Source organism: Manacus vitellinus, unplaced genomic scaffold (genome assembly GCF_001715985.3).
Source record: "Manacus vitellinus isolate BGI_N305 unplaced genomic scaffold, ASM171598v3 scaffold_19_pilon, whole genome shotgun sequence".
NCBI classification, from domain to species: domain Eukaryota; kingdom Metazoa; phylum Chordata; class Aves; order Passeriformes; family Pipridae; genus Manacus; species Manacus vitellinus.
Window position 1 is genome coordinate 5,521,289 of NW_021939395.1, and position 12,899 is coordinate 5,534,187.

Here is a 12,899-nt window from a genome sequence, read left to right on the forward strand (position 1 = left end):
GACATAAGAAAATATCAGAGCTGTCATCTGCTTAGTGACAAGCCCTGCTCACTGTCCTGTCGGAGAGCACTCTGCAGGCACTTTGGCACGTGGGACCAACTGGTCTTCACTGGTCTGTGAGAGCAGGTCCCTCAGATCAGCAGCTGAAGGTAATAAAATGTGATGGTCCTGGTAACTGCCTTAGCTTCACTACCATGTGTTTTTCTTGAAGTACTTATACAACTGTTTCAACTTTTTAGTTCTACCACATAAGCTTTGTCTTGTGGAGATATATCATCCCTTTCCTCTTGTCCCTGGCCTGAATTTATATGTTATTTATGACAAATATTTGGAAGTGTTTCCCATCTACTTGGATAAATTCGCTGCAGAAATAACAATCTTTTTGATGCAGAATTGCAGTCTAATTATCAAAGCACAAACTCATACAAGCAAGTAAATAAGCTGTCTTTAATCACAATATACTGTGTGCTTTCCTTTGTGTTTCCATTGTCTGATGTCACACCCTGTTAACTGATTCAGTAACATTCAGACTCACCCATTCCATGACAGAAAAAAAGACAATGACCCTTGTGACGCCCAGCAGGTCTTCACTTATCTTCAGTGAAAGAATTTCTTAATCAGTGAATTTATTAAAAGAATGGGCATCCCTGCATACTGATAAAAGGTGATTTTGTTGAATACCTTTTAATGTGTTCTCTTGGTTTTCAACTAAATATAAGGGAAAATAAATTTAATGTTAATGAAGAGCTCTCTGATGAATAAATAGCTCAAGGCAACCTCACGTGCTGTTTCATCAGCTGAAAAAACATCTTCAGGAAATTAGGAAATGTTTATTGTTTTCTAGGAGCTCACCAAAAAGGAGAAATACCCAATAGGTGAATTTAAAGGAAGATGAATAATAATCCTTTAATATAATCAGAAATGGATCTTTCATACCTGTTTTCGACCAACTTTGTGTTAGGGGAGAGAAAACTCATAAGAGCAGAGGGGCAGGTTTTCGTTTGAGGCAATATTTTAGGTTTTCTAATTTCAGCTTGATTAGTGAGCTCAAATCTTTAAATGGACTGAGAGAAGTTAATCATTGCACTTCATTGCCTTTTCTATTGGAAATGAGCATATATGACCTTTCATTTTTTTAATTTTAGAATTACTGAATGCCAACTTGATATAACCATTAATTTTTGCATTATTGTACTCTGTCTTCAAATATCTGTGTCTCATCAGACCTTTACCAGCGTGGTAAGGTCTGAGCATACTCTTAATTGCACTAGGACATACAGAGTTTAGGATTATTCTTATGTTCTGTAAAGAAAAGATTACTTAGAATGATATATCTTTAGTTCAATCTGAGTTTTGTGGAAGCCTGAGATGGTGGTTTTGGCAGTGTTTAATTGCATCAAGAACCCTGTTTATTTTGCACTGCAGTAGATCCTGTGCACTTAGGTGACACACAGCCTCTTTCCATAGGGTTCAAAGCTCAAGAGTCTGAGAAGTGAACACTGTGGAAGATTCTAGGTTAAATGTGGATATTTCTTGTAGACTCCCCTTTTGCTAAATTGTGCTTCAGCAAGGTCATTTTAATTCTTAAGTGAAATAAAATGCTCTGTGTTTTGAGTTTGGAGGTGTTACATCATTATTGACTTCTTGTCCCGAGAAAATTAGATAGATTTAAATTCTATCTTACTTGAGTTCATTGACTGAGAAAACTTTTTTCAGATTTGTCCTTCCCTTCAGTTGGAGAAATGCATGTTTGTGTATGACATCTGGAAGATAAGTTCTTCCATTCTCTCATACAGAGGTGTGGGCTCTCTGGGTACCTACTCCTGGGCTTTCAGATGACCCTACTAGTCTGGAATACATAACATAATATGATGCTTTTGAATTTTTTCAGTTGATATATATTTCCCTTTCCTTTTCCATGTAGTCATTCTGACCTCTTCTTGACACTGGTTTCAGGAGCTCTGGCTGCCAGATGTCATTAGGTATCTGCTTGGGCAACTCTGGAAGGTGAGGAGAGCACAGCAATTATATTCCTGAGTATGACTTCTGAAGCAGCAGTGTTTTTGAAGTAGTATACCCTTATCATTCATATATGCAGAGCATGAGTAAAAGTTCTGGTCCTTTTAATTCAAGCTGTGTCTTGCTATGTGAGAGGCAAGGAAGAGAATTGTATTTTAGTCACCAAATTTTGCATAGTCCATTAGGATGTGTTTAGTTGTTTTTATGCCTTCTGGGAAGTGGCATTTTAACCCTTGTAGGTCAGGGCTTAGTTTCATTTTGGTTTTATGTAGGGTTTTTTATTCTTCTATGCCTGATCATTTTCCTTCAAGCTCTGTTCTGTAAATTTGGCCACAGTGTTAGTGATAGTATCACAGGAATCCCTATCATTTTTTCAAATTCATTCTTTTCTTTGTGTGTGGACTGTCATCCAAAGTAAAAGGCTAACACCATCTATAACCTAGAAATTCAGTTCAACTACTGAATCATCTGCTGAAGGCAGTCCTGGAGCTTCTGTTAAAATCCAGGGAAAGTCTGTTGGTAGATTAGCAAAACTCACTCACAGAAATGAAAGGAAAAGGTAGGAATAAGTAAAACTGCTTGTTCAGTATATACAGAAATTACTATAAAGCATATAAATAGCTTACAATTGCTGCTTTTATTTTATGCTATGTATAGAATTGCAGAAGGGTTGGATGTGTGGAACAGTTGTGATCAGATGTCAGCTGAACTTCACTGTCAATAAACACAAAATATTGTATACTGAAAAGAACAAATAACGTGCTTAATGTCACTGGGAAAATTGCTGAGAATAAACTTGAAAACATAATTACTGACATGCTTTATCCTGCATATAATAGGATAACATATAACTTACTGCATGGAACTTACTGTCTGGCATGTGGGATGTTGATATTATTTATCACATTGCTTAGTGTGTTGCTTTCTGAGTATGTTGACATTGGTTGTAATATTTTTAAAAGTTCATACATTTGATTTTAACACCATTTTGTGGCAGGACAAAGCCATTGTGTGGCTCTGGAACTGCTTGGCATTGCTGACCTTGAGTCCATCTTTTTGCATTGAAGAATGGGGTGGGAGATGTCAGAAGGAGCCACCTTGTAGAGTGTTGCCTAGCAAAGGAGATTTCATTCCTGCAGTTAGCAAAGAGTTTCTTGTGAGATGAGGCAAAAGTTTCATGCAGTGCCCGGTAGTTTCTCTCTAACGGGGTATCAAGATTTCTGCAGATAAAACTCCCAGCATTCAATTTATATGGAATAAAATAGAGACTAACTGCCTATCCTGGGTGCTGAAAGACTCTGTAGTTATTTAAGGAAAAAAAAATCGGTATCCTGTAATGAGCACAGCATCAGAACATGCACAGAATGAGAGAAACTAGTACTGTGCAAATTATCTTCATTTTTGTGAGTTTCTAACATATTTTGAAGGGCAAGCACTCAAATAATTGCTCTCATCTATCAGATGTCTAAATCTAAATGGGCTGTAGGTTTTAACAAGCAATGGCATCAGCTTGTAGCGTGTACAGTTTCCCAACTCTGGTTGAATCTAGCAGTTGTTTGCAAAAATCTCTGTTCCAATTCCCACCTGGTAGGATTCCTAATAATTTCTGTTTGCTTCTCCTTGCTTTTCCAGAAGGCTAGGGGGTTTTGCTTGGTTTCTCAGGAGCACACCTCTACAATAAGTGTGGAAGTATTGATTATTATTGGAAACCAGTGTCTTCATCACTTGAGACTACCTTTTGCTGCGAGTATCCTGTTAACTAGGCTTTAAAAGCAAGACTGTCAGAGTTCCAGCTCTTCATGAAGATGAGCAAAAAAGCTCAAGTGAAAGATATTGTTGTCTTTCCAATGCACAGAGTAGGTTTTTGGAAAACTGACAGTCCTAAGTCAAGCAATGAATTTAAAATAACCATTTTCCTCTGCAGCCTTTCTTCCGTGTTGCTAAAATAGATAAAGTGTGCTCGCTGAACAAGACAAAATGCATTCACTGTTGAACAATTTTCATTTGAATGACTGTCCTTGAGCTAGTACAGTAATACACACTAGATATCCATCCAATTAAGACTTGGCAGTGCTATAAGTGAGTAGCTATTATAATTTCTCTTACACGTATCCTTGTGTTGACAAATTTTGCTGTCCAAAAGCACTTGAGGATCCTGAAGGATTCCTTGGGAATGAAAACCTGAAAATCAATACTGAAAGTGAACTGTAGTAATTCTGTGAAGAGGAAGGTTTGAATTTTTGAGGGAATGGAGCTGTCTTACGTCTAGGTAGTTTTTATATGGGATGTAGCATGTAGATTGTATAGCATAATTATAGTTTCTGTGTGGAGATAATTTTAAAAAAACCCAACTTTATCTTTCCCAAGCAGGAATAAATTGTTATAACTGTGAAATGATGTGTGCTGAGAGTTACACTACACCAGGTTCTGATTTTGAAGTATGTGGGTAATTCAGTTTAAAAAATAGTTTCGTGTCAATGCTATTTTAAGCAATAAAGAATGTTTTTAGCAGTGTTCGTCAATATTTTTCAGCTCATTATAGGCAGTAGGTACCTTATATTTAAAGTGTAGGAAAAGTATCTGCTTTGGAATGAAAGAGACAACAAGGTAGGTAATCAGGAAAGTAAAACCCCACCCATTTTAACTGGTTAATTTGCAGAAACCTACAATCTGTTCTTTCCGAGTGAAGAATGTTACTTGGCTCGCTCAGTTTTGCAGCATTTTGCTGCTTCTTACTGTTTGGGGACATGGTTTCAAGAATTGCAAGTATGATTAGCAGTGGGAGAATTATCTCAAGTCTTACAGGGAAAGAGACTGCAAGTACCACAGAGGAGTACCCTGGGGATAAAGGGCAGCTGGCAATACCATGGATCTTAGATACTAGTGTGAGTTTTGTTTTGGAATGATAAACTTCTAATCTGTTTTTTGTAATTTTTATGTGATTAAAGAAATCTATTTCTATTTCTTATAAATAGTTCAGAATTTTTTTATGAGGTTAACCTGTTAACCCACCAAAATCTGTTAAAATTAATGTAGTGCTTCACCTTTATGTTTCTACTTTAATTTTACAGGAATGTTTTGTTAAATCACGGAAATGAAATTTATTGTTTTTCAGCACACTGAGGTAATAATTTGAATAGCACAAGAAAAGCACCCTCAAGAGCAATGGCCAGGCAATTTTCCAGCCCAGGCAAACCACAGATGTGCTGCAGGGTTAGGTTTCATCTGTGTAGGCTCCTCTCGTGCAGCAGAAGTAGGTCTGTGCTTTTCCCTGGCTTATGGACAGGAATAATGGAGCTGGCTGTAGCAGCCAGGTGTTTGTTGCCTGGCAGCATCACTGTGGGGATGCTGGTGTGACAAAGGAAGGGCTGCACACTCTACTGAAATGTGTGGAGTGGAGCAGCACAAATAACTTGAATGCGTCTGGGTGATGGGTCCAGAGTCATCTTTTGAGCTTCCACTCCTAATTTGAGAGGCAGGATGAGAAAGTAGAAAACAGTACAGGTGCTGTCAGCCTCCCAACAAATTCATGTCAGGCAAATCAATTACGTGATTTCTTAACAAGACTGTAATAAAAGCTTGCCTTGGAGACACTACTTGTGCTGTGCAAGGACACACTTCTAGGGTTAAGGTGGTAACAAGATCTTTTAATAAACGATTTTCTTCAAACTTCTTGTTCCTTACAGAATCTGTCACTCTTCCACTTCCTTTTATTCTTAACAGTGGCAAAGTAAAGGAGAGCCTCGTTCACAGCAAGCCATTACAGGTGTTATTGTAAAGGTTGTTGGACCCCTTTTCTTCTGAAGAAGGCTTTGTTTGAGAGAGAAATGACATGCTGATATAGAATGGTGTGGGGTGACAAAAATGGAGATAGTTATCTGTAAGAATTTGCATGGAGTGATATAAGAGGAGACACTGACAGCAACAGGTCTGCCTGGGGATACATCTTTAGGAAATGTGGAAATGAACTAAAGTTCTTTTGTTATTATTATTTTAATGGGTTTTGTGACAAAATTCATTTGACAAAGCTTCATCCTTTTACTTTTACTCCTCCTTCCGAGATGGAAGGAGGCTTCCAGAAAGCGTCATAATTCCAGTTCTGTTTGGTTCTCTGAATGGTTTAATTAAAAAACAAAAACAAACAACCCCCCCCCCAACTGCCTAACTTGATGTTGAGGGTTAGGGGTTTTGTTTGGGCATTTTCCTCTGTTTTCACTCTATCTTTTCCCCTTTGAATTTGTTGGGTTTTTTTTATAAACGGGTATTACAGTAGCAGCATTGAAGACATCTGGGGGAAAAGCCAGCTCCCCATGCCAGGCTGATTTTCAAGTCTTACTATAAGAACTTCTGTAATACTTCAGCTGCCTCTACCACCTTTTCCTTACCCCATGAGTATGTAATTTTAGCATGAACCTTTATCACTAAAAACATCAGTCATTGCTGCTTGAAAATGCTCAAGACTTTTCTAGACTGAATCTGACTTCTTACTTCATGAAATTAAAGTATGTGTTGGGAGTTCAGTGTGTGAAACCTATTTTTGGAACTGTTTTACATCAGTGTGCACCTACATGATGCTGTGTTACTGGCAACCAAAAAGAATCTTTCCTGGGAAAGACTTGAAATAGAAAACCCCTCGTGTTTACACTACTCTATGAAATGGCATGGTGGTATTTATGTAGAACTGTCTTGCAATGTTTACATCTAACACACCCTTATTAAAACATGGCCAATAATTTTTTTCCAATTATAAGACCCTTCTCTGCCTTGCTTACAGCTTTGCTGGGCTTTAATGATTTGTATTGAGTCACCAAGTATGTGTGTCTGACTGAATTGTTTTGTAAAACTTCATCCAAGAAGGCTCAGTTGCTTGTGGGAATGTGACTAAGAAAAATGTTTTCCCATATGAAAATATGATATTGTGAACTTCTGTTGGGGCGAAGGGCTGTTTTTCTGTAAATATTCCATCTCTAGAGCAAACATGGGATTTTAGTAAGAGAGATTGTGTTTCAGAAACACTCCTGCTCATATCCTGGAAGAAATTCATCCAATTTAGAGGTCTGAGGCTATAACAATCTCAGTGAATTCTCAAGGACTGAGAGTAAATAAAAGGACTGAGAGAGAGAATCTGTGAGAGAGTTATCACTAACTAGGAATAGGATGTAGGACTAAATAATGCTCCAAGTGCTGAAGGTGTTTGCTTTCTGTTCAACCCATGGAATACAGTCTGGGAAAGTAGGCTGGAGGGGACATGCCTGCAGACAAAGGAAGAGTTGTCCCGTGGGAGAGAGAGCGTGATGCTGCTCCAGAGAAATGAAGTTTCTCCCTGCCTTTCCCCCAGGATTCCTCTGTTGTAAGGGAGCTCACCTGGAGCAGTCATTCTGTGTGTGCTCCTTATTTACTGGGTGTCCTGCTTGCTACCCACTTGGCCCAATTGCAGAATTCCCAAGTTCTCTGTTAAACCAATTGGAGATCCAAGGTACACAAAATCAGGGAGGTGCCAGCTTCAGATCCTTGTGTGTACAAGTGGAGTGTTAGTACTCCCATACCTCATTAGAGTGCTGTAGAAATAAATTTGTTTCTTGACGTGAGATGAAAGTACAGAAGAGGAAACTTAAACATCTTAAGTTCAGAAGAATAAATAAAAGATGGGGTCAGACATTGCAAAGAAAGCTAAATATTGAATAACTGCTCATTAATTAAGTAGCATCAAACTGTGCACTGAGTAAATGAGGAATACAAGGGGGAAGGCAGTATTTTAATGTTTATTTAGCCAATGATGTATGGTAAGGCTGAATTGAGTTTGGAGAAGTCATCTTCATTCTGACACCTCCTCATTTTTTGAGAGCATAATTTTGCAGTCTCAATGTTGAAGAGTTTTGTGTGTGACTTGACTAGACACAGACTTTTTAAATGTCATTATTATTATTTAGCTAATTTATTTAAAGGCAGTTCTGCTCTTCAAGGCGGACCTGTGGGGACAACAGCACTTGCGTCAAAGTTGGAGCGTGTGTCTGTTCAGTGAGGTTCTGGGAATGCAGAAGGAGGATTGAGATGTGCAGCCACGCTTTTCCTCCTTGAAGCACTTTACAGAGCGTGCCAGATTGTGCAGCAGCTTTTGTGTAGTGTATCCTGAAAGGATTTGTGGCAGGTTCCCCGAAAGCTGGTTGTGTGGAACTGCTCTTTGTGAGGGCTTGAGCCCTGTGCAGTGGAACACAGCAGCCAATGCCCGTGTGAAAGCTGTCTGAGAGAAATTGGCCTGGTCTGCTGAGTCGTGATTAAGCTGTGCAGAAATCAGGTGTACAGATCTGCCGTGACCCAGGGCTTGTGTGACTAATGATGCCAATGGTAAATCACTGTGCTAGGGACCTAAGTGTTTCGGGGAAATGTCTTCATAAAGAACTGTGAAGTGGGAGTCCGTGAGGAAAGGATCTTTTATTCAGGGGAAAAAAAATAAATGCAGGGGTTGCTAATTCCTGAAAGTCTCAATCTGCACTGAAATTTGAATTTTCCATAGTATGTGTTAGAGCACCTTGGACAAACTTCATCACCAGATTCAGTTCTGCCATGTTTCTAAGTGTATATACTTTCTGTAGACTGCCTCACAGAAATGAGATTGGCTTTCTGGAGGGTGTGCTTTGTGTCTGATTAGTGAGGGAGGCTCTTCTGTAGATTTGTGGCCTCACTTGCTGAAGAGTGTGTATGGTGGATGCAGGATAAAATTGCAAGAGAGGGAATTCATTGCACAGTGTAGGCAGGGCTTAAGGGTCACTGGGAACCTGGTGGTGTGCAGCGATTGTTCTGCTGAAGACTCAAAAAGTTATGCTTTTAAAATTGCTGGGGATGACATGCTGTATGAATTGATGACTCCCAGGGTACTGGGAGCAGCACTTTTTGAATACACTGAAGTTTCTGTTCATGGGCTAAGCCACAAACAAGAAAAAAGTGTATGGCCAAAAAATTGTTGACCTAAAAAGACTGCTGGCACTATTTTATTGTTTTAAGTTAGAACTAAAGTTGGAAATTAAATGGTATTTTCCTGTGTCAGAAACATGAGTGTTAGGTTCTGAAAATATGTCAGTCCATGGATTTTGCTGTGCTTCCTTTAAAAAGCCAGAATTCAGAAAAACATAACTTGTGACTCAGTTGTAGTTGATGGCAAGAAGAGAAACCCTTTCTGGTGTTTGCTAACTCCTTCACATAGCACCATGTGAAAATGGCACACTCAGGTGTTCATCCCAGCCCTGTAATCACCTCTAAGCAGTAGGAAGCAATAGTGGGTGAATGCAGTTCCCTGGAGCCTGGCATTCCAGCAGCCCAGTGACAACATCCAGCAATCCATAGGTTTCCCAGTGCTGCATTTCCCCGTGATTGTTGCATCAGCCCCATTAAATTCTTTTCCCATCTTACTCTTTCCAAAAGTTATAAACAATTAGAGTTTATATAGGATAAAATAAATTAAAAGCAATTTACAGTCAAACTTTTTTTGCCTTTCTGTGGAATTTGGAAGAGGGGGAGGTCTCTCTTTGCTTGTCTGAGATAAAAAATCCAGCTGCAAAACCTGGTGTGGCTTGAATCTTCCTTTGGCCATGATATAGTTGAACGTTTCAGATGAACATGAAAAATGGTGAGAACCCTGGTACAAGTGGTGCATCTCTGGTGTCTGTTGCGTACTGTCAGAAGCAGAGGCAGAAACCTGCACAACCCACTTCTTCTGTGAAAGGTTTATTGGAGTGTGACTCTGGGAGGTCCAGCACAAGCACCATTCACTTGGCTGCTGCACTTTTCTCACTGGAAGGGGTCAGGCTCTTGGAAAGATGCCTGGTTAGAAGAGTAACAAGATGCTCCATATGGAGCCAGCTTTGTGAACTCTACTCTCTTTATATAAGTCCTGCCCCCTGGGGCAGGGGAAATAGTTCCCAGGAAAGGCATTTTAAGTTCAGCTGACAGTGGTATTGATAAGGGATACAGGTACATTTATTGGAATATGTTTCACTCTTCTGAATAGATTTCCTGCTGTGTTGTTAAAAGGGGACAGTTTCCTGAAATGCTTCATTTCAAATGACTAAAGAAACACTTTTCCTAGATACTGATATACTGAAAGATGTTGGATTCCTTGTGTTACTTTAAGGCAACAGCAGCAGCATTGCTGGAGAAGATAACTCACTACAAGAGTCAAAGTAAGTCTTTTCTTTCTTTACCTGGCAGGTTCCAATCCACCAAAATCTGAAAGAGCTCCTGGCCATCCGGGCAGAGCTTCAGAAGAAGGTTGAAGATTTGCAGCGGGAAGCTGCTACACGTTCCATTTCTTCCTCCTCTGACAGAGGTTCATCTCCCTCCCATTCTGCCACGCCAGTGCACACCTCTGTGTGATGTGGAACAAAAGCCATGTGAAAAAAAGCAGCATCAGGTAATACAGAGAGGAGGGTGAAATGCTTTTCCCATCACAAAAGGATTGTGAGTGACTTGTAATTGCTATGATCTACATGCCTTATTCTGTGTCTGATATTATCACAATGAGGCCAAAAAGAGCTTCAATAGATGTGATGTATTTTCTTGTTGGCAGTTCCCACATGTGTTTTGACATTCTAGCTAAATCACCAATTGTGAAATTAAACTTTGTTTTGAGCAACTAACAATTTAACCATCCTAAAAAGGAATCCATCTGCCAAGCAGACAGAAAAATGCCTCTCACACTGCGTAGGGTACCATGCCTGGTTGAGAGAATCAGATGAAACGCCACATGATGCTTACACAGAACGTTTTTCTGAATGGGAGCTCCTTATTTCACTCAGTAATATATATATATTTTTTTTTGCTAGAGCGATTTATTTTTTTTAGGGTGATGCACTTGGAAATTGATTTTAAAATAAATGTTTTCCAGTGTAGTCAGTTTTACATTTTGACTAAATATGCCATTAAAAGTGGATGCAGTTAAGCTGGATTTATCGAGTACACCACACTGACTTGTATGATGTAATATATTTGGTAAAGCATGTATTTTAGGTTTTTTAATGCCTTTTGTACAAGTTGAAATAAAGTCTTTTGACTGTTTAGCTTATTGTTCAGTTTCAGCCTCCTGGGCGAGGGGTAAACTTACTCATGTCAAGGTCTTGTACAAAGTAAAAGTTTGTTTTCTAGCAAATGGTAATATTTGGGGTTGGAATGACACCCAGCTGTGTAAATTGTATAGTCTGTATAGCTCCACATTGTTAAGTGTGTTTTGTTTCAGAGTGTACACACGAAACGCAAAGCTGTGTGCATTTATGCCCATGTGTATGTGATGTTAAACATATGCATCCTCCCGTGGGTTTAAGCTGTGTGTTCAGAAAATGGATCCTGCCTGTCCAAAATCTTTTGAGGACCTTAACTTGCAATGACTTTGTTTGACAAAGTTTTTGAGTAATATGATAATAATTGGTTTTCTTGAAATAAAGCCTCTTGGCTTTTTGTTTTTTAAGTTCCTACTAGCATTTCTTCCGTAAATGAATAATTTAACTGTGTTTTCGTGTAATATATACATTCCCAACTTTCTTTCATCTCCCCCCCAAAAATACTCATATCAGAGAGATTTGATTACTGTAACATTCCACCTTTTAAAAATTATTCAGTGGCCTTCCTGGAAGGCCCAGAAATGGTGCATGCTGCAAATTTTCCCTGGATTGTTTTCCTTGCCGTGTTTCAATGAAAATGTGGTTCTTCTCCTTAGGACACTTAAATATTGCAGCTCTGCTTTTTGACTCATGCTTGTATTGCTCTGAGTTCTGCTCGTGGGAACTAAGCCCCATTCTTAAGAGCCAGTTGACTCCCTATGCTGATTGTGGGTTTCAGTGACTGTGAGTACTCATTTGTTGCTGCACATTTGTTCCTAATACCGTCGGCGCTTTTCTGTCTCATTCTCTGCAGTAACTCCACACAGCACGTAGTTAATGAGCAAGGTGAGCTGCTGAGCACTTTCCTGACTTCAGCTTGGAAAGGCTGAAGTGCTGTATCCAGTCTTAAACGTTTACTGTGCAGTGCAGGGTATTTCAATATGTCCTTTTTACTGTAGTGAATGCTTTTTATAATAGATATTCACATACAAGAACAGAGTTTGAGAAGGCTTGCAATGTTGCATCTCTTGAACCTCAGGCTTTTTATAAAGACGTGAAAGATGTTTTCCTGTAAAAATGGTTCTGCTGAACAGTGTGCCAGCAGTGAATTTTACATTGCCAAAATATGTTGAGATGGTATTGAATTAAACTCTTCCATACTTTGGATTTCCTTGACATTTTAACTGTATATTAAAGTAAAGCACATTATCTCTAAAATGCAGTGCTAAAGAAAATCTTTTGAAGTTTTTCTCTTTATTGGTGCTAATAATCACAACATTTTCTCTGTAATTATTGCAAAAGTGATGACTGGATTTGCTTGGGCATTCTGAGATTTTTAAAGCTTGGATTCCTAGAGCTAAACTCAGAATTTGGTTTTGCACAGAAGAACACCAGTTATTTCAGCTGACTGGCTGCACATCCACCAGTTTCAACACAGCTCAGCGAGTCTCTGATCTGCATGAGAGCACTGGGGGAGGGTCCTGGTGTCCTGTGTCAGCACAATGGATGGGTTTGTACGTACTTCACATGGAAATACTCGAAGGTATTCTACAGCTCATATGTGCTAGTTAATTGAAGAGGTCACTGTCACCATACTCAGTCTGCTTCCTGATAATCAGATTTTTTTCCTGTTGCTTTAACAACTAATTCTGTCATTACTTTTTTATTGCTCAATAAGGTGGTATGGAATTAGTTAAGGAGAGAGCAGAACCCTGTTCCCTGTCTGATGCACTTTGGACAGAACTATCAACTTCTGGTTCAAAAGCTGGAACTTTTTGCTTTGATTTTTGG

The 12,899-nt window shown here is 39.1% G+C and overlaps 1 protein-coding gene across 4 annotated transcripts in view; it reads left to right on the forward strand.

Moving 5' to 3' along the window:
• Positions 1 to 11,476, forward strand: part of MTMR1 (myotubularin related protein 1) — a 38,481-nt gene extending 27,005 nt beyond the window's left edge. For all 4 annotated transcript variants that reach the window (XM_029959107.1, XM_029959109.1, XM_029959110.1 and 1 more), the window contains one exon: positions 10,225 to 11,476. In XM_029959107.1, the coding sequence (XP_029814967.1) occupies positions 10,225 to 10,389 (165 nt within the window). In that variant the 3' untranslated portion in view covers positions 10,390 to 11,476. The remainder of the gene's footprint in view (positions 1 to 10,224) is intronic.
• Positions 11,477 to 12,899: the final 1,423 nt, after the last annotated feature.